Source organism: Theobroma umbraticum, unplaced genomic scaffold (genome assembly GCF_002168275.2).
Source record: "Theobroma umbraticum cultivar Fairchild unplaced genomic scaffold, ASM216827v3 scaffold_228.0, whole genome shotgun sequence".
NCBI lineage: Eukaryota > Viridiplantae > Streptophyta > Magnoliopsida > Malvales > Malvaceae > Theobroma > Theobroma umbraticum.
This window is the reverse complement of record NW_018397274.1, coordinates 222,553-247,495: the sequence shown is the minus strand read 5'-3', so window position 1 is coordinate 247,495 and position 24,943 is coordinate 222,553. Positions and strand designations below refer to the sequence as shown.

Sequence of the window (24,943 nt, the reverse complement as noted above, 5' to 3'; positions counted from 1 at the left end):
TTTTACGTTGATGTGCACATTTTATGTGTTTATTGATTTTGTCAATATATTAGTGAAGTGATCTTTACTTTTAAAAGAGAATATATAATTGTTGTCGTTTAATTCTTTGAAAATTTGTTAGAATATAATCTTAATAGCCTGGATCAAGATTCAATGGCCTTTGTAAAACGACCCTTTTCTCGTTTGGACAGTTTTTGGTGTTCCCTTTCATTGACGTTTACAGCTGATTTCAATTTATTTATCCTATAGAATTGAAGAAGCCGCCATATAGTTAAGTCAAATTATCTCTTTATTAAATTAATTATGTCGATCTTTTCTAATAAAAGGTGTTTCAAATTCTCTTATGGCCTCTTGTCTCTAACTATTCACTTCTAACACGTCTATTCATATACACTTTTTTTGTTTTTTTAAAGTTGAGGGAAAAATATTTGAATATTGTTATTTTAAATAAGAAAATAATGTATTAATCAATAAATCAAATTCTCAAATACACTTATATATATTTCTTAGTATATGAGGTATATCTGAATTTGTAGAATTGTTAAGCTAAGTATATATCTGGATTGAATTTTGTATATAGTTTAAAGGCTATAAACTTGTCGAAATTTACAGATTGTTGAACTTGAAAATCTTGGTCTTTATGAGAATATTCTTAATCATGATTGAAGTTCACACATATAAGCTTCAAAAGCTTGAAATTTTAACAAGTAATGGGTCATTCTTCTTTCTGTTTATTAGAAAATATATTCCAAGCAAAGGCTAAGAAATGTGAGGTAAGTAAGGTAAGGCAAGGTTGGACAGAGTTTACGATCTAATTGGATGTAATAAAAAATCTTACTTGATATATATCCATTCTCTTATTGTACGTTTACCTTTAGGAGATAAAGGGCTGTTATCAATTCATGTTCAGCATTTTCGGATAAGTGGAAGTGTCCCCCTGCAAGTTAATTACACTTGCAAGCTCGTATTAAGCCTTCATTCTAGTATAATTACAAGATTTAAAGCAGGATGAAAGGGTTCTCGAAACTAGAAATCAAGCATTTTTATCTCCAATTTATAGTTTTTCAACCATACATTTACTTTTCTTAGCTTTAATGCATGCATGGTTTAGTTCTCAGTTTCTTAACACTTTCAATCTTCTTTGGAAGTGAAAGATTATATACTTTCACTATTTATTATTTGATTTTACAACCTTAAAATGTTGAACAGAAATAAACAGACGGTAGCAGCAAAGAGTTACACCCTTTGGTATTACCAATGGCTGTCTAGAACTTAGCTAGCAGCTGAAAAATCACATCCTGGTCAACCTGGAAAGCCTTTGCTAGAACATCGCTGGGAATGCTTGGATTTGAACCAAACACTGACTTAGCAATGGTAATAACCCCAGGACTCTCGCTGTTAAGGGCTCCAACCGCAACTGCATTCCCATATCCAACATTTCTCTGGAAATGAATAAGGCCCATAGGAAACACAAATACATCACCCTTGTTAAGAACTTTCTTGAACAATTGGTTCTCAGGGTTGGAAGTGATGAACCCCACTTCCAGGGTGCCTTCCAAGACAGTCAAGATTTCACTAGCCCTTGGGTGCGTATGGGGAGGGTTAAGACCCCATGGTGCAAAGTCTAGACGAACCATTGAAACTCCCAGGGTATTCAGCCCTGGTAGCTGGGCTAATGTAACTGGAGTCGCCTTGAACCCGTAGGGGTTTGAAGTGTTGCCTGTCAAATGCAGCCCTGTGAGGTGGAATTCGTCGGCTACAACCAGCTTTGAATCCTTGCAAGCCAAGCCATTGACAGCAACTGTCATGAAGCAGAAAAGCATACAAGGATATTATTAATCAATAATTTTACCATCCAACTTTAATTTATTTTGGTTCTTTTTTTGTAAAAATTGATAGGAAGAAATATTCTAATCGACATTTCATTTATCAGTATTGAAGATAAATTTATACAAAAAAAAAATGAGGCAAGAAGAATAGAAAGAAATTGCAGACATGCAGTACCTTTGCTGTTGGGGTCTGCAACACAAAAATCTTGAAGAGGAGTACTATCGACAGACGCAAGGGCAAGACAGCAAGTTAAGACGAAGACAATCTTCGTAAACATTTTGGAAGAAGGAAGCATGCATGCAAATGCAGCTTAATTATGTCAGCTTAGGTGGTAATTAACCCAAAACTATAAATTACTAATAATATTGATGTAAAGAAGAAGCTGCAACTGTCTCCTTTTATAGTGGGACGAACAGAAGAGAAATGAAGCTGCCGTCGGGAGATGGATGGAGTTGAAACATTCATCTTTGGACATATTGTAAGCTTATTACTTGGATATATGTTCAGATTTTTGTCTTAAACCTCGACAGCGATTGACTTGTTCCTTGTTTCTCGCGACCACTTCTCCTTCCCACATCATTCTTAGCCTTGTCTCAGTCACTACTTTCTTCTGCGTGACAGCTGATACCAACCCGCAAAACAAATAAATAAATAAATATATAAGCTAAATGCTGACAATTTTTATCATTATTTCTTTAATATTTATTTATTTTCAATCAAATTTATCTATTTACTAAATCAATCCATAGTTTATTTTGTAATTATTGCTTTAATAAATTTTAAAAAAAATTCAAATCTTACTCTTTAAACAGAAAAATCATACAAAAACCAATAAACTAAATACTATTTTTAAATAAAAAAATCATATAATAACTAATAAACTAAATATTTGAATGTTATTTATTCATATTCTTAAAACTTGTACCATTTAAAAAACTAGATTTAATTTGAAAGTAAGAGTATTTAAAAAATAAATGAAATATTTCTATTATTTTATTTGTATATGTAAAATTAATTTAAGAGAACAGTCAAAACATTGGATCTGTAGGATTCAAGATTCAAAACATACTCACCAATTACGCATCAATTACGAAAAAGTATAATACAATATCAATGTATAGATTTTGCACATTAAACCTCAAAATGCATTGAAGCATGAATGAACCCATTTTCAACTACAACAATAAATTATAGAAAAACTACTTCATATGAATTCCATGCACACCTAGGATAAAAGAAAATTTAGACTATTACCTTCAATCTTCCAGAATTCTACTAAATACAAGCATCGATCCATTCAAGATTTAAAAGTAATAGCATAATCTCAAATAGGAGCCACAAACATACACATCATGTCAATCCAAATTTGACATCTCAACAACATAAACATCAGCCAGCTAGAGCCAGCCAACATAGATACAAATTTCAGACCAACTGTAAGCTTATAGAGACTCCTCCCCTCAAGCTGGAACTTCCTCTTCTTCCTCCTCCTCCTCCTCGTACTCATCGTCTGCAGTGGCATCCTGGTATTGCTGGTACTCAGCAACTAAATCATTCATGTTACTCTCAGCTTCAGTAAACTCCATCTCATCCATTCCCTCACCAGTGTACCAGTGCAAGAAAGCCTTCCTCCTGAACATTGCTGTAAACTGCTCGCTAACCCTCCTAAACATCTCCTGGATTGAAGTTGAATTTCCAATGAAAGTGGATGCCATTTTCAGACCCTTTGGTGGGATGTCACACACACTAGACTTGACATTGTTTGGGATCCACTCAACAAAGTATGATGAGTTCTTGTTCTGGACATTAATCATTTGTTCATCAACCTCCTTAGTGCTCATCTTACCACGGAACATTGCAGAAGCAGTTAGGTAACGGCCATGGCGTGGGTCAGCAGCACACATCATGTTTTTGGCATCCCACATCTGCTGAGTCAGTTCAGGCACAGTCAAGGCCCGGTACTGCTGTGATCCTCTGGATGTCAAGGGTGCAAATCCAACCATGAAGAAGTGTAGTCGTGGGAAGGGAATAAGGTTCACAGCAAGCTTGCGGAGATCAGAGTTCAGCTGTCCAGGGAACCGCAGACAGCATGTGACACCACTCATGGTAGCAGAGATGAGGTGGTTAAGATCACCAACTGAGTCAAGTTAAAAGAAAAAGAACATAAGCACAGAGGCCAGATCATGTATACTCTGGAAATTGATTCCATTAAGAGAAGCCACTCAATATTTTTGAAGTAGCATAAGAAAATAATAGTTATCATCCCAATTCATAGAAACAAATATGAGAGCAGTTATTCCTAACGCATCACATTCTTTTGTGTTTGGGGAAAAAAGGCAAATGGTGGGTGTCTGGTAAGAAAGATACTTACAAGCAACCCAACTAAGATTTAATAAAGGGATAGGGCTCATATGCCACCAATTCCTTAATAATTGAGCAACATCGTTTTTCACAAAGACCCAGAACAGGAAGGTAAAGCAACATAATCAAATTAATGCCCACTACATGTTTTAATTTTAAACTGTTGAAAACAAATGGAGTTTAAAAACAAATGGAGAAACTTGCGTTAGGCAAAGCTAAAAATCCTTTGCTGAATACACTAGGCATTTAGAACCCTAAATCAAACTTACAGGTGGGAGTGGCCAGCTTGAGAGTTCGGAAGCAGATGTCATACAGAGCCTCGTTGTCCAACACCATGCATTCATCGGCATTCTCAACAAGCTGATGAACGGAAAGGGTAGCATTGTATGGCTCAACAACTGTATCAGATACCTTAGGAGAAGGGAACACCGAAAATGTCAACATCATGCGATCTGGATACTCCTCCCTAATCTTGGAAATAAGAAGGGTACCCATTCCGGATCCAGTACCTCCACCCAAAGAATGACAAACTTGAAATCCTGTACCAAAAACACATAAAGTGAGATTTGAAAGCACATATAGCTGGTTTTTTTTTTTCCCTTTTGGGTTTGCAGGAGGAGGGAGATTAGAAATGCAAATAAACAAAACCAAAGTACAATTTAACAAGAAACTTTCAAAATAACTTGCAACCATAATCAGTTCAAAACAATAACCACGTTGCTTCAATGGCTTAACATATTCCTCTATATATATACATAACAAATTTACTTCAACAAGGATTTGTTCATAGATATAACAGTCAAGACATAAGCCAAACTAAAACAGACAAACAAATCTGCATTAAAAACAAACTATCTTTAAAAACCCCAAAATAGAAAGAAAGGAAAAGAAAAGAAAAGAGCCTGGAAAACACCCAAAATGGTTCACCGCACCCAAGATAAAAACAAAAAAAACAAAATTTTCAAAGCATACTCATAACTCAGAATTGAGGAAGATCCACCAACAAAATACATGACAAAATTCACAAAAGAACGAATAAAACCCTCAAAAACGCACCGATCTCAACAAATTAAACTAAACCCATAGGTCAAAATGTCTTTTAAAGAAAAAGGGCAAAGTCAAGTTATAGGATTGATACCCTGCAAACAATCACAATTCTCAGCTTCTTTTCTGACAACGTCAAGAACAGAATCAATGAGCTCAGCTCCCTCTGTGTAATGACCCTTGGCCCAGTTGTTCCCAGCACCAGACTGCCCGAAGACGAAGTTATCAGGCCTAAAGATCTGTCCAAAAGGACCAGATCTGACGGAGTCCATAGTGCCCGGTTCAAGATCCATGAGAACAGCGCGGGGGACATACCTCCCACCACTGGCTTCATTGTAGTAGACATTGATACGCTCCAGCTGCAGTTCGGAGTCACCGCTATACTTTCCAGTGTTGTCAATTCCATGCTCGTCGCATATCACTTCCCAGAACTTAGCCCCGATCTGGTTCCCACATTGACCTCCTTGGATGTGCAAGATTTCTCTCATTTTCTCCTCACTTGGTTTTTCGTTTTTTTTCTCCTTGTCACGGGTTAAGCGATGGGAGAGGGAAAATGGGTTGCTTTGCTTTTTGTTGGGAAATGGAAGGATAAGAGTGAAGGATGGACGCAGCCGTGCTGGGCTGGCTAATAAAGTTTTGCCTTTTATAGGTGAAACAGAAAAGGACAGATTTTTGTTGTCCAAATTGGAAAAATACTTCTATTTTTGGTGTTTAGTCCTTTGGAAATTAGTAAATTTATTAATAACAATAATAAAATATTAAATTATTTTGAAATTTTATATTAAAAAATTATCATTTTTAATTTTTTAATAAAAATATAAATCACTTAAAGATCAAAAAATGAATAATTATATTGTCATTTACAATTTATTATTATTATTGTTCCAGCAATTGAAACAAAAATAGTGTTAAACTGACTTACATCTTGTTAAAAATTGCGTCTCCATAGATATAAGGTTATAAATTAATTTTTGTATTTATTTGAATACAATATCTTACAAGAATATATTATCTTAAAAAGGCTTATATTAATATACTTCTTGTGGGAGAGTTTACTTTTTTGATTAGGGATTATTTTATTGCAAGTGTGAGTGGTAAGCTGATTGGAGGGACTACACTTGTTATCTGAATGACTGCGTCTGCTTTGCATTTCTTTACTTCTTTTTGAGTTTGGACTCTTGGGAGTTAGGAGCTTCTCCACTTTATGCAAATATGCCACCAAGTCAATGAACAAACTGTCCTTTCATAGCAAAAAGAATTGACTGAATGACTAATCTTTATATATATATATATATATATATATATATATTAATAAGTATATTCACTTGAAAAATAGAATTAAGCAACTAAACTTAAATTATTGTAAAGATTTTGAAATGAGATACAAAAAAAACCAACATGTATTGGAATTTAGATACAAAGAATTGTTAATGGGCCATTCTTATTTCTCTCTTTGAACGGTATCCAATGACTTATTGATCGATGGCTCGTCCGTCCATGCCATAACTAACATGGATAGTTAGAAAGAAAGAGGAAACATTTGGCTTACTATCAATTTGTTGTGCATCTTCTTTGTTTGATTCACAGATACCATGTAATTCTCTTTGAACCAGTTGGTTTGATAACAACATGTCAAAGCCTTTTCAACTAAATCTTGAAGCATATAAAATTTATACTACTTGAAATGGCAGCCTGATGAAGTTCCTCATTCTGCCCCCATGCCTCATCAATCGACATGATGGTTTACTTACAAGACAACCTTGTCAACCAGTTTTAAGATGCTTGAGATGTTTGAAACAATGTTGGAACCAACAACAGAAGAAACTACTGCCACTATCTTAAAAACATAGTTCAGTTGTAGTTGTAGCTGTCTCATAAACTGGACACCCAAGACAACATGTGTATGTACAGCATTGAAGTACAATGAAGACACACAAGACCATTCACCCTTCCATCTTTACCCACCCAATTTTTTGGCAATAGCGCATATCACTAACAAAATAGGAAAAATAGTTTTGCTTGTGTCACAATGACAAGAATCCTAGTATTTTACAATTTCCACAAGCAAAAACTTGTTTCAAAATAGACACAGTTCAAGTCGGAGGCTTTCCTTCCCTCTTCAGTAATTCCTGATGAAAGTAGACAGTCAGAATTTATATTTTCATATTCTACAAAAACAATATTGATTTTGGACTTTTACCTGTTTCGTAGCAGCAATTGAAAGACGCTGCCTTTCTTTTTTCTCACGTTGGCACTCTCCACACCAGCTTGAGAAATCTTTCTGATATTTCCTCAGCTCTCGAAAGACCGAACTAGAAGAAAATTTTGCAAGCATTTTAAACTAAATCTCACAATAAAATTTAAGGAATGTGCACCACGGTGAAGCTCAGCATATACATAAGTAAGAAATCTGAGCATCCTATGCCTTATACATTGTAACTTGTTATCTAAACAGGAAACTCTCAGCTCTCAGAAAATGAACACTCTACATTATTTCGTCTCAGTAGGCTTTGTTAACAAGTTTCAAACAATACAAGCACAATGCAGCCCAAACAATTTCAGAACAAAACCCTTGCTGATACTTTTGTTAGAAAATATGGCAAATAAGCCCCTAGATAACTCCAACGTTATAATTTCTTTCCAACAAGTTATGTTTATAAAAAATACATAAAGGAACAAAAATATGACACAGAATTCAGCTAGCACCATTCTCCAAAGACGCAAGTGCCAACTATATTAAAATTTCAGTCATCCACTAATATTTTATCTCACTTCAACTCCTAAAGCAAGTCCAAATTCTAAACGTAGTCCAACAAATAGACCAATAGTTTAAATTCTAAATTAAATTCTTTGTATTTCAGTATTAAATATTACATAAAGATATTCAAATGCAAACCAATAAGCAAGTTGTATTAAAGTGGTAATCTTTTTCCAACTTAGAGAAGCAAGTCATGTTCCCATTACAATTTAAGAGAGACTACTGATCCCTCCAAAAGGATATTACATGTTTGGTACGTTTATACAAAGGATGTAAGAGAAAGATACCTTCTGCCCCACAAAAGTAAGTTGACCCGATGACCAGATGTTGTGGCTCTTGCACCATGCCTATGGCGCCCACGATGAAGAACTGCCCGTCCTGGAACATGGGAATAGTCCAAAATTTCCTGTAATGCAGAACAAAGAGAAAACATTAAAATAATGATTATATTGGTACAATGACTAACAAACAAATTAACAATAAATATGTGTATATATATATATATATATATATATATTCTCCTATGAACCAATATCTGCTAACCAATTTAAATACTATGACCTCTCACCTGTTGTCTAGAAAAATTATATTACGGAGACATCAGCAATTTATTTTGTTTAAGTAATCTGTTATTTCATGTTCTCATTCGGGTTAGTTCTCCTTGTTGCTACATTCAAGGGAACTTTCTTATCAAACTGACACTAAACTTCATCCTGATGCTTTGTGGAACATGCAGTTATTAGAGCTGAATGGTTAAGCCAAAAGAAAGCTTCAGTTCCTGTGCCTTAAAATGAACAATAGTAAGAAAGAATTGAACAGAAAGGTTAGCATACATCTGACTGGGTTTCTGTATTGACATGTTTATCACAACGAACACCTCGAAAGAACAAGTCTCCTCCAGAAAATTGTTTACCCAAGCAAACATTTAAGGTGACTTCTGAATCATCCACATGGAAACCTACAAAGACAAAGCTACAGAAGTTTGTGGATCTACAAACTTAAAAACAAGATTTTTAACAGAACAAGTATCAACAATTAAAATTGAATATGCACCAAAATTAAAATATTAGGAAGAAAACATAGCCAATCATGCTCATATTATAGGCTGTTCTAAGAAAAACGATGATGATCAAGAAATGTAAGAAAATAAATGTGCCATCATTTAATGAGGAAAAGAAAGACCTCAAGTTATAAGCAATGCACGAAGCTCGTGATTTCAAAGTCTTAAGAAATGAAGAAAATTAATTTGTGCAATACCTTCTGAACACTTAACCGTAGATCAGTTTTCGTCTACCATAGCTAATGATTTATTCTCCTACGGGTAGTGGATGACAAATGGCACAGATTACATAAACTATAAGCCGCCATCATTCAGAAAACTTATGGCAAGGATTTAATCAAAAAGAGAAAATAGAAAGTAGTTAGAACCTACCAAGCTCAACATCCCTGTCAATTCCATATTCAACAACAAAACCATGATGAGAATCCAGCGTAGATCCACCCACATCAGAAAAGAAAACTGCAGACCATTTCCAAAATATGTATTAAAAACAATAAGGTATCAGCTTTAACTCTAAAATTTATTTTAGCATGCATTTACGATCTCATGATGGTTGGAAAATTAAATACCTTTGGAGATAGGTCGAATAAAGTCCTCCATCAACTTATCAAGCATGGTCTCCAGACCAAAGTCATCTAAAACAGCGCCAAATTTGTTCATTGTGTTTGGTCGCATGATTCTGAATTTTGTTTCATGGACCCATTTTTCAAAGTTTTCTACCTAAGCAATCAGAACCTGATAAGAAAATATAAAAACTAAAAAACAAGAAAGTTTAAAGTAAAAAATGCCAAATGAGAAGAGGCAGAGATGATACCTCAGACAACAACAATTCACAGAAATGGGGTTGAAGCATTTCAAATGTAAAAACCCCAAGAGTAGGCTCTGCCATTATACTTCTAAAACTTTCTTCTTTATTCTCATTAATTGCTTTGAGAAATGAGGGGACAAAGAAGTTAGAGGCATGCATGGCATACAACTCCCTATGCAGCGGCTGCATAAAGTAGAGATCACTTAAGCAGAAAAGAAATATAAACCTTATAAAGATTACACACAAAAACGCAATCTGCAAAAGGAATAATAAAAGGCCACTGCAAGGCACTTCTACTTATTTTAACCATGGCAACCATAAAGGGTCAATTATGATATATATCTCACAAACAGCATAGTATGGAAAGTTTGTAGGCTTAAATTAAGTACTCCCCAATGGCACAAGCACAAGCAATTGTAGTCAAACCTTAACTACAAGGTGTACCTGATAGTGTGATATAATCTTTTGCCTGTATTCTCGATGCCTTTGAACCTGTTCAAAAATTTTAAACAGTGAGAAAAACAAAGCTAAACGGAAAAGGAAAATTACGAGAGAAAAATAACCACAAATTAGAGGTTCAACAAAATGTGAGAATGACAAACATTGACCAACATAAAATGCATAATATTGCAGAAAAATACAGAACAATGACAAATTATATAGATACAGATTGAAACATAAAATTAGTCCAATGACAATAGGAAACACAGAGCCCATCTATCAATTATGAAAGATGATTTAATATCTCATTGCATCCAAATCCAACTCAACAATAATAGGCAACTGATAAATCCATGATAAGACAAAAAGAATTCACTTCTTTTTTCCCCCTTGTTCCAGCATTTGTTCACCACTATTTCTCAATCAGCCAAAAAGGGATTTCAAACAATCAATCCTTCTTAGAATGTTCCTTTAATTTAAAATCTGCCATAAACCAATCATTTCCTGAAATACAAATTTTAAATTTTAAATATTAAATATATTCCTTGTACTCTATTACGAATTCATCTGATTTTCACCTTCATTAACATATGCTTAAAGTTTAACTGGAAAATTAACATAACTAAAACTTTACACTATCATTTCATTTCATCCCAAAAGAAAAAGAATTCACGGGAATTTAGAACATATGGTACGACATTACATTCTAAAGGAAAGAAATTTTCGAACCTGAAAGTCAGACATATAATAAGAAAAATGAAAGAAAAAAAAAGCTTACGCGAGTACGTTCGCCTTCAGGAGAGTAACGAAGGATAATATCGCGCATGTAATTAAGCTTGGAGTCGCGAGAGAGTGAGAGCATCGGAGGAGGCAAGTAACGTTCCAGGGAGCTGAACAGAAGCGGACTGAACTCCAACTGCAAACCCTCGTAGGTCTCGGGATTGTGCTCCGTATTAGGGTTCAGCCGTAGCCGGTGCGTCGTCGCCATGCTCGGCAACACCGCCACGCCGTTTCCGTTATAACCAGCGCTCGGGGCCGTTGGCTGTTGGGGCTCTTTTCTAGTCAGATCGAACGACATGGTTTTCTGTATTGTTTCTCGATTCGGTAGAATGCGGAATAGGGCAATGCCCAGGTCATGAACGGGCTTGTTTCTAAGCTCCTAAACAAATAAAAAACAAGGAATTTTCTATCTGAAAAACAGAGAAGAAAGACAATTTCAAACACATTTCCTTGAGCCTAACAACAATTTCCAACCATTTATATGAGTATACTGAAAAATCAAAAGAATAGGTGAGAAAAACCAATGCAAAGAAGAAAAACAATGGAGAAAGGAAGCCGAGAAAAGCCGGATACTTTAGAGTTAGGGTGTTAGGGTTTTAAGTTGGCACCCGGATTTGTGCGCGGTAGACGAGGCGATGCACCCCCGGGTTGGAGATGAAGGCTTCTTTAAAACTTTGCACATGTCAAAATTGCCTTTCATATATATCTTTTTGGGCCATGGACATGGACTTTTCATTATCCAATGTTCTTTCTCCTCAATTTTAGAAGCCAAACCCATTTATACACAAAATGTTAAAAAAAAAAACCCCCTTAAATTATTTTAAAATTTTTAAATAATTTTTATTTTATTATTTCATTAAATCAATTATTTATACTTTTATTTTTAAGTTAAATAAGTTTTTATAAGTAATAATTGATTAATTATTATTAGTTAAAATATCATATATTATTTTATATTTATCTAGTATTAACATAATTTGAACGTGAAAAATAAAAAATATTATATGATTATATTATCATATTAAATTAATATAAAATAATAATTTAATTTAATTAATTATTAATTATAAAAACTTATTTAATGCAAAACAAAAATACAAAAACTTATTTGAATTTTTAAAAATGTTATTTGTTTTATCGATTAAAAAGTGGATATTCAATTTGGAACGAGGAGAGTATATCCATTGAAATTGGTTTTTAACAAGTTCATAAATTGGTTCATGGGCATAAATGAATCCAATTCACCTTTGCTCACGCTCAATTCTTTTATTAAATGGGTTTTACATTTTGTTCGATTAACTCATTCAACAAACATAAACAAGTATAAATTGAGCCTGCTTACAAACTCATGTCATACATGAGACTCTTATCGTATAATTAACTAATGCTTGATAAAATCATGCTCTTGATCTAAGTCTAAGACACGTTACTAGCGGATTCCTTTGGAATTGTCACTAGAAGTTACACTTGCACCTTTCTTCTTTGAATTGCAACTACGGGACTGCTTTTCTTTTGGTTGAACCTTCAAACATCTTTCATTGGACACTTACTCTATCCCATGTCTCATAGTCACAATCTCCTAATATATAAGAAAAAGAAAAAAAATTACAATTAATGATGATTATTACTAGACTCTATCCTTGATTAAGTAAAACTTTTCTTTTTCTTCAATATATTTGATTTTATGTTTGTTTTATTATTATATGTATTTATATAAATTATTATAAGTTTTGTCCTTTCTATATAAATGTGAATTCTATGAAATGCAGCAGCTCTTGATTTCTACACCCAACATTATTTGAAATTTGTATAATTGAGGCTTCATTTGTCTTAAAGCTACATTTAAGGACTATGTCATTGAAAAAATATTTGTCATAGAATCTCAAAACAATAACCCCAATAATAAATTAAGCTCAATGGTTCCCATTTTAAAAATTTCCATGACAGACAGAATCTTCCAATGTGGCAAGTGAATGTACAAGTCATCGAGAGTGGAGTGCGGAGCTTTGGCACTGACCATTTAGCTTGCAAATGGCGGCATGAAACCATGCAATGGCAAAAATGTGACACTCGAATTGCAGAGTTAAATCAACGAATGTTGTATATATGTGAATTTACAGTTCAAATTACAACAAAATCAAGTTGCCCTGCCCGACAGAAACGTTGGCACTACTCCATATCATCAGCCAGGCTTCAAGCAGCAGATTCAACCAGAAGCTAAATCTACACAACCACTTGGAAAGCTAGAGAGAAGATGCTGATGCTTTCTAGTTTCTTCTCAGACAGGCTGCCACACCCCAGAAATCAATGTGTAGCGTCAGGATTGGGACAGGAGAGAAAGATCATGTGCCCCATTTCAGCATCTCCTTAGCCTGCCAAATCTATATCTTACTATCAAACACCATACAAGTGTAAGCAACAGGGCAAGACCCCGCCCTCCTACAAGTCCAGCCAGAACGATCACAAACAGAATCAGATACCCTGATTTCCCTTTTCTATCATTCCCCACTTTGCTTTTAACTACTCCCGTTCCTGACTCCTCAACCCACAAAAGTTGGGCAGAAGTTGAAATCCTGTCTCCTAATTCCTCAACTTGCTTGCAACTTTCTTCCTCTTCCTCTACCTCTACCTGTGATTCATCGTCTCCATCGTCGGCCTCCGGCCCTTGTTTTCCCTCGTCAATCTTGTCGGATTTATCTATTTCTACTCCCGATTGAGTACATGGTTCATCCTTGTCATTACTCTTCCCCTGCTTCTTTCCATTACGCAACTTCTTTGGCACTAATTTCTTGATCAAATTTGCTTTGATTCTAGCACTCCGACTACGCTCACTTCTACATGTCAAGAGTTCCCTTATTTTCTCCATCCCCTCCACTTTCATCTGCGTCTCCAAACTTTCACCGTCACACCCCTTATCTACGGAATCAAATTTCGATTCCGCGATCTGAATTTCCTCAATGCAATCATCTTCCAATTCAATCAACCCATGAGAAGCAGAACAGAGAGTGCCTTGTTGTTTCACAACCAATTCCTGCGCTGATCCTTGTTCCCAATCCCATCTCTTCAAAACCAACAAACCCTTTTGAATCCAAGAATCCAAGAAAAGCATCTTAGACTCTGGTCTTAAGAAACCAAAAAACCGCGTCCCAACAAACTCCACAAGCACAAGCAAGAATGCCGCCACCATGAACCAAACCGCAAGGTTCCTGCTACTGACAGCCAGAGCCACCACTAGAAAAATTTTAAACGCCGCATGGAACGCAATCCTCTCCTCGCATTCTCTCTGGACCAACACTAACTTCCCAACATCTATGTCAGGAGATCGTAGCTCTTCTTTGCACGGAGGGGAAGGGAATGATTTGGGAGGCGAGGAGGGTTGATGCAGGGTGGGAGGGGTTTGGATCTGGGGGGGGCTGGAACTGGGACTGGATTTCCTTTTGGAGGATTTCCTCAATCGATCACGGTTCTTGACGAAGAGATCGATGAGGGAGGTCGGGAATCCGGTCTCCACCACAAGCGATCCGCCGCGTTTGGGGGATTGGTGGAGGTCGGCAACCAGCCGCGAGATACGAGTTACTTTGGCTTTCTTCCACGGAAAAGGCATGGTAAAGAGAAAAACCAAAACCCAAAGAAAGAAAAGAAACAAAACTGGGTCTTTCTTTCCTTTCCTGTTCTTTCCTTCCTGGTTGTTAAGTTGATTGTTTGGTTGAAGGGAAAGGGGAGACGAATTAAAAAGAAAATTGGGTACGAAGGACTACATGATTATGCTTTAAAACCCAGGCGAGGCAGGAGACAAGAAAGTAGAAGACGCGTGGGGGGAGAAGGTTTGGATTCAGAGGAAAGTGGAGCGATGTTGTTGTGCCTTTCCTTTTCTTTTGTCGGTCAATTTTCCATTTTTCTTTTTTATAATTTATTTTATATAAAATATGGTTAATTTGTTTTTTTTTTGTTAATATTTGGAGTTTGTTTTCTAACTGAGAAAGGAAATTCTAGTTTTTCTAGTTTTTAAGATTATTTAGATTTACTAAATTTGACCCTTTAGTTTTTTCCTTTTTTTCTTTTATTTTACTTTATTTTATATATCAAAAATAAATTTTAAGCTGTATAAATAATCTATTAATTCCTTTAATTATACCTTAATAGATATATAACAACCCTATACATTAATTTTTTGCTTTTATTAAGTTTTTTTAAAAATTAATTATAATTTTAATTCCTTTAGATAATGACAAGTGGAATTTAAGTTTGTGATAATCATTTTGATTTTAATCAATTTAGATTTTTTTCAAAAAAATATTTTATTTTGAAAGTTGATAGTGCTATTCTTTCTTCCTTTGCCAAAAACGACATGCTTCTTTTTTAAATTATTTTATTTGCATGATTTTTTATTTTTAAAATTATTTATATTTTTTTATCGAAACATATGTGTTAATATTAGTATATCCTAAAATCATTCCCAACTTTTAGATATTAGTAATTAACGTTATTTATAGTTCTTATATAATGTCATAATTTTGTTTTAGTTTTGATTTCCCAAAGAATATATTTTAATGATTTTTTTGCTTTTGTTTTTTTAAATAGTGGTTAAGAGGCTAATTAATACTCTCTTTTATTTTATTTTTGAACAAATAGCATCTAAAAGCCAACAAATGTCAACAAATGTAACCCTTTAACCAATTAAAGTAAGTCCCCAAGAGACCTTAATATATATTTGTCCGCATAATCTCATAGTATAATAAGACCTTAATTAGGTAACTTGTATTTTTAGAAACATTTAAATGTTTTAAGTTTATATATTTATAAGGTGACACTCGATAATGGAAGTGACAGAATATGAATCAAATATAAACTTTGTAATAAATTATGCCATAAGATCTTGTTTGTAGGAAAAGCATTAAGCAGTCGTAAAAGCAATAGCATGAATGATTTTCTCTTTTTGGGTTTGGTTTGATAATAAAACCACATTTATGTTGTGTATGCTTCATGGTATGAGTTTGATTGGCCAGGCAGGGAGGCACTAACAAAGGAGGAAAAGGATAGGCGGATTACTTCAATTAAATAATAATAATAAAAAAAAGAAGATTTCAACACGCAATTTAAACATTTTGATGGTGAAAATGGAATTCAAAGCAATGGGGCCAAGTGGGACACAATGATTTTTGTATAGGACTAGGGAAGCATGTGGTGCTATCCATTATGCTTGACTAAGTTTCTGCTCCTTTCTATACTTTAACAAAGCTTTTCACTCTTCTACTTGCCCCATCTTTTTATTTTATTTTATTTTATTTTATGTATATGATTCTTCCTCACGTCATATGTCACGTTCATCATGTTATAATTGTAATAAAAGTAACCAATAATGGTATAATTTAAAAGATAAATTAACCAATAAAAATACGGTGTTAAAATTATTTACTATTAAATTGCTCACTCGGGTTTGTATTAAATTTTATTGAAAATAATAACTCCGTTTATATTTTTTGTTTAACTATTATTGTTAATAGATTTTACTGATATCATAGAACCATATTTTAAAATCGTGTATATTATTTATTATATACTAATTAAATGATTTTCATAGACAATAAAATGTATTATTCGATCTTTATAGTAGTATTGTTTATTATTGACTTGTTAAAGCTAGTTTATGTAAGCCTTAAACATGAGGTGCAGCTGTGATTTCGATTTTGGAAGGCTGAAACCCGCCCTTTGCTTGGGCATGCATTTCGGCCTGAAAATAAAGGAGCTTCTCCTCACAGTTCACAGAGGAGGAGAATTAAGCATACATTGAAAACAAAACAAAAAATAAAAAAATTTTGTTTGTGGGGGGGGATCTTCACGACTCAAGAGCTCCCTGGAGGGTCTTGCATTGCTGTACTAACAAGGTTTCTCTCACTTTCTTTCTTTCTTCCTTCCTTCTAAATGTAATTCATTGCTTGACAATGTTTTACTGGAAATGAAATGAAATATGAAACTGATTTGGACATCACATGAAAACTTTTTTAGATTTCATGACGCCATTAACCCAAGAATTTCATTGTTCGAAAGACTTTTTTACTTAATTAATTTTTACGTCACAATATTATTAAATTTTTAAATGAAAGATACATGTATTTATCATCGAGTCAAATACCTTTTATTCTTTAGAACGTTGGGATAAACTTGGGATCGATGGAAGCCAAGTTTTGAGGTGGTGGAGGTTTTCTAGTTCCGTAGTTGGTTTCCAATAATATTAAATACTATTGGAATTGGAGGGTGGAAATTCAAGAGTACTGTATTATCTCTTTCACTGGGCCATGCCGCAGTTAATCTAGTATCCAAATATTCATGCTGAGGAAGTTGTAGACAATTTACATAAGTGGTTTTGTTATTCTTCTGAAATTATCCATTGATTTTTTGTTTTGCTGCTGTTCCTCTTTTACTTGGTTGATAATTCAATACAAGACAGAAGCTGCCAGGATGGTCAAAAAGCCTTTTACGGTAGATTTGGATAAGCCGCTTGTATTCCAGGTCTGATCCAAGCCCCTCTACTTCCTAAAACAAGGAACTCCTAATTTGCTTCACCAATACTTGGAGTTCTGGTTCTGTTTCTATGATCTGGTGTTTTATTAACTGAGGATTTTCACAGGTTGGCCATCTTGGGGAAGCTTATGACAAATGGGTTCACCAACCTGTAGTTAGCAAGGAATGCCCTCGATTTTTTGGCAATGACTTTTGTGAGGTATTGATCACTTGTCTTTCCATTCAGGCAGTTCTAGAATTACAAAACAGAATATATATGGAGATATTGACATTCACATGCTTCAGCATTGTTCTTTTATTCTCCCTGATTCTTGAATGAATGGTGTGGACAAATTTATTGCTTGAACAGCTCTTGACACGCACGAAATGGTGGGTGATCCCACTCGTTTGGCTACCAGTTGTATGTTGGTTTGTTTCCACCTCCATCCAAAGAGGTCTTGCTCCTACTCAGGCAGCCTCAGCAGTGGCCGGTGGCGTCTTCATTTGGACATTGATTGAGTATTCTTTGCACCGCTTTCTTTTCCATATGAAAACAACAAGTTATTGGTGAGTTCTCTTTCTGTCTGTGCCCACTCTCCATTTCTCGCTGCATACCGTCTGCTTAAGCAACTTGGCATGCTGAAGCAAGTTCTCCTTTCGGGAAAATTTCCTTTCAGGGGTAACACCTTGCACTTTCTCCTTCATGGCTGCCATCACAAGCACCCCATGGATAGACTACGACTCGTTTTCCCCCCAGCTGCAACAGCAATTCTCTGCGTGCCAGTATGTTAATTTGTTGCAAACTCTTTTCCTATCTTCTATACCGAGTGTGCCATAGTTAGCAGATTTCTCTTTTATCTACCAAAGAGAATTCTTTTATGTATTTCCAGGTTTCAGAATTGGAAATCCAAGTGTCAAATTGAAACCAATTTCAATTGCTTATGGATTTCTTAAACTGACTCTGATTCAGCATGTGTTTTTCGATTGCTAGGTGTGGAGCCTGTTTAAGCTTTTTTCCACTCCATCAACTACTCCAGCTTTATTTGCAGGTGGGTTGCTGGGATACGTAATCTATGACTGCACCCATTACTACTTGCACCATGGAAAGCCATCTGTAGGGTTAAGTCAAACTCTCAAGGTAAAAACTCTTTTCCCTGTTTTTCTGCCAATTTATTTGAAAGGAAGTGCCTGCTGTTGTTAAGGTAAAAGAATAAAGTAGAGTGTGAAATATATAGCAGTGAAAAGAATGAGAGCCCTCATAGTCATGTAGGCCAACTTACCATATATATAAGATTATGATATGATACCCTTGGGGTTAAAGAAAACTCCTTGTATAATCATTTCTCTTGGTGTTTTGATTTGACAGAGATATCACCTGAATCATCACTTTAGAGTTCAAAGCAAAGGGTTTGGGATTACTTCTTCAATTTGGGACCATGTCTTTGGAACACATCCTGCAATGAGGGCAACAGGCAAAAGTAGATGACTCATTTATATTGTATAGTTGGAATGCAACCAACCCCCAGGCTTGGCTTTTGTACCATATTTTCTTGTTTGCTGTATCTCCCATGCTTCCTCCTCATATATCATTACTTGTTTGGAGGTAGACAGCAACTCTTTTTGTTTTTTCCCTGACATTGGAATCTAATGATTGAAGCAAAAAACCATAGATTTGGAAAAGAAGAAGACCATTATATATGGTGTTGCCAAGTGCTGATGAAGAACTATATGTTTTAGCTCATTTTTTTATTATTATTTCTATTTTGGTTCCCTACTGGGCAGTTGCATTTTATAATATGATCGAATTTTAGATATGTTATAAATTAAAAAATTTTAACTATAATTATATGCATAGTCTATCAGTTAATTTCTATGTATTTACAATATATTTAGATAGATAAAACTATTTTACGTATCGTGCAAATTACAAGTTAGTGTATATTATAGAGAAAGGTAACTGGTTAGCATATATATTATGCTATTTATTGAATAATTCTATTCAATGAATCATTTAGATATAAATTTACCAAACATAAAAAATTTTGCGTAGATTTTGAATTTAAATGTATAAAATTCATAATTTATTTAACCATGGTCTAAGTGTGTATATGCATGGGAAATTAACATTTAGAAATTCATAAAGAAAGAGAATGAGAAAGTAAAGGGAAAAAAAAGGGTTTTATTTGTTATATTAAAAAAGGGAAAGAATTATAATTTTTGAAACCTTTAGATAAAAAGAAGTAAAAGGGGAACAAAAGCCAATTGATGGAGAAAGAAAAAGATATAATATATAGAATATTCTTTACATAATATATATATATATATCTTGAATTAGCATAAAATATATGTCTACCATATCATATAAATTACAATTAAAGTAATTGATTTAGTTCCTTATTTAAACTTGCAAAAGCAATGAGATTGTTATACATGCAGTACACGTGGTCAGCATTAGACATTCATGTGACATCTTATTCCAATGTTGGCATATCCATGTGGAAATTGCTTTATAACCCATTTTCATAATTTAGATAAAAAAAAAACAATGTATCTTAAGAGACTTAGAGTAACAACTTGACAATGGTTACTCTCTCTCCCATAAACGCGCTTATAGGGGTGTGCAGCACACCCGCTTATAAGGAGCTCAAGACCTCTCATTTACACGTGGTCAGCATTAGACATTCATGTGACATCTTATTCCAATGTTGGCATATCCATGTGGAAATTGCTTTATAACCCATTTTCATAATCCCCATAAACGCGTTTATAAGGGTGTGCAGCACACCCGCTTATAAGGAGCTCAAGACCTCTCGTTCTTGTCCGATGTGAGATAGAGGCACTTTCCTCGTGACACTCTCTCCCATTCGATTCCGGCAAACTCTCTCTCACCCGATTCCTGCAACGTCTTCGTTGCCCGGCCACCCTCTCGTGACACTCTCTCCCATTCGATTCCGGCAAACCTCTCTTCACCCGATTCCTGCAACGTCCTCGTGGATTCCGGCAAACTCTCTCTCACCCGATTCCTGCAACGTCCTCGTTGCCGTCGGCCACCCTGCTTACGGGAGCTCAAGACCTCTCGTTCTTGTCCGATGTGAGATAGAGGCACTTTCCTCGTGACACTCTCTCCCATTCGATTCCGGCAAACTCTCTCTCACCCGATTCCTGCAACGTCCTCGTTGCCGTCGGCCACCCTGCTTACCCTGAGTCCCCTTGGACCTGGCGCCTTGACGTGAGTCAGACGAGGTCCGGTCTGCTCTGATACCACTTGTCACGGGGTCATTATTCTCTCTCCCATAAACACGCTTATAGGGGTGTGCAGCATACCCGCTTATAAGGAGCTCAGGACCTCCCGTTCCTGTCCGATGTGGGATAGAGACACTTTCCTCGTGACACTTGCCCTTTGATCAACATTACCTCCATAACTGGTTGTTGAGAGAATATTGCATATATTTTACACATCCCAATCTCAATTCCTACATATATTAAATATGATATGCTATTTGTTATCATCCGAAATTATTAAATTAATAATTTATATTTGATACACGTAAACATAATCTCAAATATTGAATTTAGAGATAATATATAAAATTTTTACGCCATTGATACACAGAATATGAAATTTTATTAAATATAGAGCAGAAGTAAGGAGTAAGAAGAAGAGTAATTAATGAAGCCAGAAATGCCAAAAAAAAAGAAGCCATTTTCCTTAAAATAAATATCCATGGCAGATTGAAAGCAACAGCTTATCGTTTTGGTCCAAGTCGCTCGTGGAATAAATTATAGGATACAAGCCAGTTTGCTTTCCTCATTAAATGGAAACCAAAAAAACCATGGATAGATTGGAATTGAAGCACTTGTTTCATAATCTATTTGTGTTCTTCACCATTGTTTCCTTTTCTTCCTCCGTCCATGGAGTTAGTGAAGCAGTTGGATATGGCTACAAGCTGAAATCTGTTTCCGTCGATGCAAATGGAAAATGGTTGACCGCTGATCTTGGACTTATCCGCAACTCCTCTGTCTATGGACCTGACATTCAAAATCTGCGTCTTGTTGCCAGGTAAATGCTAGAGGATATGGGATTGTTTGTTTTAATCGTGTAATGTTGTTTTTTCCATGGAAAGTAAAGATTTTCATGGTCACTGATAGACTCTGCTGACTGCTTTCTATTTGAAGCTTTGAGACAAGCAATCGTTTGAGAATCAAAGTTACAGATTCAGGCCATGAAAGATGGGAAATCGGACAGGAAATCATTCGCCGTCAATCTCAATTCCCACACCGGTCATTGCCAGAAAACCATCGGAGCTCATCAGCAAAGTACCAAGGCGAAACACAGAAGCAGCAGAAGGAAAACTACTACGTGTCGGACCCAACATCGGACCTCATCTTCACCCTCCATAACACCACGCCATTCGGGTTGTCGGTGAGGCGCCGCTCCTCAGGCGACGTTCTTTTCGACACATCGCCGGATGCATCCGATTCGGGCACTTTCCTGGTGTTCAAGGACCAATATATTCAACTCTCCTCCTCGCTGCCACAAGGCAGGTCCTCACTTTATGGACTGGGAGAGCACACCAAGAGATCCTTCAAGTTGCAACATAATGACAGTTTGACTTTGTGGAATGCGGATTTGGCAAGTGCTAATCTGGATGTTAATCTTTATGGATCACATCCCTTTTACCTTGACATCAGATCAGCATCCGCAGATGGCAAAGTATCAGCAGGAACTACCCATGGAGTTCTGTTGCTTAACAGCAATGGGATGGACATTGTTTATGGTGGAAACAGGATAACCTACAAGATAATCGGAGGTGTCATAGATTTGTATGTTTTTGCTGGGCCACTGCCGGACAGAGTCGTGGAGCAGTACACCCAGCTTATTGGCCGCCCTGCTGCTATGCCGTATTGGTCCTTTGGTAAGTATGCACCCTTCTTTCTTCTCTTTTCTTTTTTTTTTTCAAAGTTATTCTCCTTCTCCTAATTCCGATGAATCACTCATTGGCCATTAATTGCATCTTAAAGGATTCCATCAGTGCCGATATGGGTACAAAAATGTTTCTGATATCGAGGGTGTGGTTGCGGGCTATGCAAAAGCTAGGATTCCTCTTGAAGTTATGTGGACGGATATCGATTACATGGATGGATTCAAGGATTTCACTCTTGACCCAGTCAACTTTCCCAAGGACCAGATGAAAAGATTTGTTGATAAGCTTCATCAAAATGACCAGAAATACGTGGTTATCATAGATCCTGGTACGTTTGTCTGTCAAGACTCTCTAGACATTAATGCTGAAATTTAGATTGCATTAATGCATGTTTGAACAGATCAGATTGTTAAGCATTCTCGAAACAAATGCATTAAATTTTTTACTTCATGCAATCTCCACAGGAATCAGTGTAAACAGTACATACGGTACCTACATCAGGGGGATGCAAGCTGATATATTCATAAAACGAGATGGCTACCCTTACTTGGGACGAGTTTGGCCTGGTCCAGTCTACTTCCCAGATTTTGTAAATCCTCGCACTGAAACATATTGGGCTGGTGAGATCAAAATGTTTCGAGATTTTCTCCCTGTTGATGGTCTTTGGCTCGATATGAACGAGATATCCAATTTCATAACCTCCCCTCCAACCCCAAATTCTGCCCTGGATGATCCTGCATACAAGATTAATAACCAGGGAATCCAGCGGCCAATCAACAACAATACGGTTCCTGCCACATCTCTACATTTTGGTAACCTGACAGAGTACAATGCCCATAACCTGTATGGTTTACTAGAATGCAAAGCTACTCACGCAGCATTGATTAATGTGACCGGCAAAAGGCCATTTATACTTAGCAGATCAACTTTTGTGAGCTCTGGAAAGTATGCAGCCCACTGGACAGGAGACAATGCAGCCACTTGGGAGGATTTGGCATACACAATCCCATCAATCTTAAATTTCGGACTCTTTGGGATTCCGATGGTAGGAGCTGATATTTGTGGCTTTTCTAGGGATACGACTGAAGAGCTGTGCCAACGATGGATTCAGGTAAGGAAAAGTTCCTCAGCCTTAATTTTGAATACCAACTGATATGCTCTTTCATGTGATCAAACAAGTTTTAATTTGCCTAATTTGATGCAGCTAGGGGCCTTTTACCCTTTTGCTAGAGATCACTCTGAGATTAATTCGATTCGTCAAGAGCTCTATCTCTGGGATTCAGTTGCTGCATCAGCTAGGAAGGTGCTCGGCCTCCGCTATTGCCTGCTCCCATACTTTTACACTCTAATGTACGAGGCACACAAGGAAGGGACTCCCATTGCAAGGCCCCTTTTCTTCACATTCCCCCAAGATATTCACACTTACGAAATCAATTCGCAGTTTCTCCTAGGAAAAGGTATAATGGTGTCACCTGTACTGAAGTCAGGAGCAGTCTCTGTTGATGCTTACTTCCCATCCGGAAATTGGTTTGACCTCTTCAATTACTCCAACTCAGTGAGTGCAAACTCTGGAAAATACCTCACCCTTGCCGCGCCACGAGATCATATAAACGTGCATGTTCGAGAAGGTAACATTATAGCCATGCAGGGAGAGGCCAGGACAACCAAAGCTGCTCGGAAGACACCATTCCGACTTTTGGTGGCCGTCAGCAGCACCGAAACTATGAGTGGACAAGTTTTCTTGGATGACGGGGAGGAAGTGGAGATGGGCGCAGAGGGGGGCAAGTGGAGTTTGGTGAGATTTTATGGAGGAATTTCATCTTCTGGTGATGAAGTGTTTGCCAGATCAGAGGTCGAGAATGGAGCATTTGCTTTGAGTCAAAAGTGGATGATAGATAAAGTGACATTCATAGGTTTGGAAAATGTTGGGAGGTTGACAGGGTATGAATTAAGCAGTGGCAACAACAAAACAAACTTGTATGCAAATCCAATTGTGAAGGCAAGATTAGACAAGAATGCAAAATTCCAAGTCGTGGAGATCTCAGGACTGGGGCAACCCGTAGGGCAGGAGTTCAATTTGCAACTCAAAACTCAGAAACAATAGGTTGAGTCACTGCAGAGTGCAGGGTCATTATTATATACCCCCCAAAAATAAAAAAACAATAAAATGATGATCCTGAAGTTGAAAATGGAATCAATCCCTGTCCGGATCAAACTTTGATCAGGGTAAATTAAATTAAGCTAAGATTTTTCTTTTTCCCTTTGGTAAGGAATAAACCATCTTGTGAGGGCACACAGCCTGATCCTGTATGATTTCGGCTACTTGGGCAAAGAACCACCTGGATGCATCCTGCTTGCATGACTTGAATAATGGATAATCTATTTTATCGGGAAAACTTGAGCTTGCCTCATACTAACTCCCAAAGAGTCATCTC

The 24,943-nt window shown here is 36.2% G+C and overlaps 6 protein-coding genes across 7 annotated transcripts; 2 read left to right on the top strand and 4 right to left on the bottom strand.

The window, feature by feature from the left end:
* Nucleotides 1–1,265: 1,265 nt before the first annotated feature.
* LOC110427119 (putative germin-like protein 2-2) lies at nt 1,266–2,107 on the bottom strand. Its single transcript, XM_021442534.2, has 2 exons — nt 2,005–2,107; nt 1,266–1,801 (listed from the first exon to the last, which is right to left on the bottom strand). The coding sequence occupies exons 1-2, from the start codon at nt 2,105–2,107 to the stop codon at nt 1,266–1,268; spliced, it is 639 nt and encodes a 212-aa protein (XP_021298209.2).
* Nucleotides 2,108–3,061: 954 nt separating this feature from the next.
* Nucleotides 3,062–5,859, bottom strand: LOC110427117 (tubulin beta-3 chain). Its single transcript, XM_021442532.2, has 3 exons — nt 5,330–5,859; nt 4,461–4,730; nt 3,062–3,967 (listed from the first exon to the last, which is right to left on the bottom strand). The coding sequence occupies exons 1-3, from the start codon at nt 5,721–5,723 to the stop codon at nt 3,291–3,293; spliced, it is 1,341 nt and encodes a 446-aa protein (XP_021298207.1). The 5' UTR covers nt 5,724–5,859; the 3' UTR covers nt 3,062–3,290.
* Nucleotides 5,860–7,025: 1,166 nt separating this feature from the next.
* Nucleotides 7,026–11,761, bottom strand: LOC110427118 (2-oxoglutarate and iron-dependent oxygenase domain-containing protein CP2-like). The gene is made up of 9 exons (XM_021442533.2): nt 11,081–11,761; nt 10,306–10,353; nt 9,868–10,044; nt 9,623–9,773; nt 9,426–9,512; nt 8,827–8,951; nt 8,281–8,399; nt 7,436–7,547; nt 7,026–7,364 (listed from the first exon to the last, which is right to left on the bottom strand). The coding sequence occupies exons 1-9, from the start codon at nt 11,378–11,380 to the stop codon at nt 7,329–7,331; spliced, it is 1,155 nt and encodes a 384-aa protein (XP_021298208.1). The 5' UTR covers nt 11,381–11,761; the 3' UTR covers nt 7,026–7,328.
* Nucleotides 11,762–12,957: 1,196 nt separating this feature from the next.
* On the bottom strand, nt 12,958–14,962 carry LOC110427144 (ethylene-responsive nuclear protein / ethylene-regulated nuclear protein (ERT2)). Its single transcript, XM_021442569.2, has one exon. It carries the CDS (start codon nt 14,684–14,686, stop codon nt 13,439–13,441), a length of 1,248 nt encoding a protein of 415 aa, XP_021298244.1. The 5' UTR covers nt 14,687–14,962; the 3' UTR covers nt 12,958–13,438.
* Nucleotides 14,963–16,852: 1,890 nt separating this feature from the next.
* LOC110427230 (dihydroceramide fatty acyl 2-hydroxylase FAH1-like) lies at nt 16,853–19,426 on the top strand. 2 transcript variants are annotated; one of them, XM_021442706.1, is made up of 7 exons: nt 16,853–16,967; nt 17,531–17,592; nt 17,711–17,803; nt 17,954–18,150; nt 18,261–18,366; nt 18,575–18,721; nt 18,950–19,426. In XM_021442706.1, exons 2-7 carry the CDS (start codon nt 17,542–17,544, stop codon nt 19,067–19,069), a joined length of 714 nt encoding a protein of 237 aa, XP_021298381.1. In that variant the 5' UTR covers nt 16,853–16,967; nt 17,531–17,541; the 3' UTR covers nt 19,070–19,426. The 2 variants fall into 2 exon arrangements, with proteins under 2 accessions (XP_021298381.1, XP_021298382.1); XM_021442707.1 differs by having other exon boundaries at nt 16,868–16,967; nt 17,527–17,592.
* Nucleotides 19,427–20,005: 579 nt separating this feature from the next.
* LOC110427264 (alpha-glucosidase-like) lies at nt 20,006–24,818 on the top strand. Its single transcript, XM_021442748.2, has 5 exons — nt 20,006–21,643; nt 21,760–22,499; nt 22,606–22,836; nt 22,973–23,619; nt 23,713–24,818. Exons 1-5 carry the CDS (start codon nt 21,399–21,401, stop codon nt 24,610–24,612), a joined length of 2,763 nt encoding a protein of 920 aa, XP_021298423.1. The 5' UTR covers nt 20,006–21,398; the 3' UTR covers nt 24,613–24,818.
* The last annotated feature ends 125 nt before the right edge of the window (nt 24,819–24,943 follow it).

What these genes read in the sequence shown, in the direction of transcription:
- LOC110427230 (XM_021442706.1), top strand. Translation starts at nt 17,542, where the DNA reads ATGGTCAAAAAGCCTTTTACGGTAGATTTGGATAAGCCGCTTGTATTC. An exon ending in TTGGCAATGACTTTTGTGAG is followed by an intron (nt 17,804 to 17,953) that starts GTATTGATCACT and finishes TTGCTTGAACAG; the next exon opens with CTCTTGACACGCACGAAATG. An exon ending in CAGCAATTCTCTGCGTGCCA is followed by an intron (nt 18,367 to 18,574) that starts GTATGTTAATTT and finishes TTCGATTGCTAG; the next exon opens with GTGTGGAGCCTGTTTAAGCT.
- LOC110427117 (XM_021442532.2), bottom strand. Translation starts at nt 5,723, where the DNA reads ATGAGAGAAATCTTGCACATCCAAGGAGGTCAATGTGGGAACCAGATC. An exon ending in GAATTGTGATTGTTTGCAGG is followed by an intron (nt 4,731 to 5,329) that starts GTATCAATCCTA and finishes TTTTTGGTACAG; the next exon opens with GATTTCAAGTTTGTCATTCT. An exon ending in CAAGCTGGCCACTCCCACCT is followed by an intron (nt 3,968 to 4,460) that starts GTAAGTTTGATT and finishes AACTTGACTCAG; the next exon opens with TTGGTGATCTTAACCACCTC.
- LOC110427264 (XM_021442748.2), top strand. Translation starts at nt 21,399, where the DNA reads ATGGAAACCAAAAAAACCATGGATAGATTGGAATTGAAGCACTTGTTT. An exon ending in TATGCCGTATTGGTCCTTTG is followed by an intron (nt 22,500 to 22,605) that starts GTAAGTATGCAC and finishes TGCATCTTAAAG; the next exon opens with GATTCCATCAGTGCCGATAT. An exon ending in CGTGGTTATCATAGATCCTG is followed by an intron (nt 22,837 to 22,972) that starts GTACGTTTGTCT and finishes CAATCTCCACAG; the next exon opens with GAATCAGTGTAAACAGTACA.
- LOC110427144 (XM_021442569.2), bottom strand. Translation starts at nt 14,686, where the DNA reads ATGCCTTTTCCGTGGAAGAAAGCCAAAGTAACTCGTATCTCGCGGCTG.
- LOC110427119 (XM_021442534.2), bottom strand. Translation starts at nt 2,107, where the DNA reads ATGTTTACGAAGATTGTCTTCGTCTTAACTTGCTGTCTTGCCCTTGCG. An exon ending in TGCAGACCCCAACAGCAAAG is followed by an intron (nt 1,802 to 2,004) that starts GTACTGCATGTC and finishes GCTTCATGACAG; the next exon opens with TTGCTGTCAATGGCTTGGCT.
- LOC110427118 (XM_021442533.2), bottom strand. Translation starts at nt 11,380, where the DNA reads ATGTCGTTCGATCTGACTAGAAAAGAGCCCCAACAGCCAACGGCCCCG. An exon ending in GTGAATTGTTGTTGTCTGAG is followed by an intron (nt 9,774 to 9,867) that starts GTATCATCTCTG and finishes CTGATTGCTTAG; the next exon opens with GTAGAAAACTTTGAAAAATG. An exon ending in TATTCGACCTATCTCCAAAG is followed by an intron (nt 9,513 to 9,622) that starts GTATTTAATTTT and finishes AATGGTCTGCAG; the next exon opens with TTTTCTTTTCTGATGTGGGT.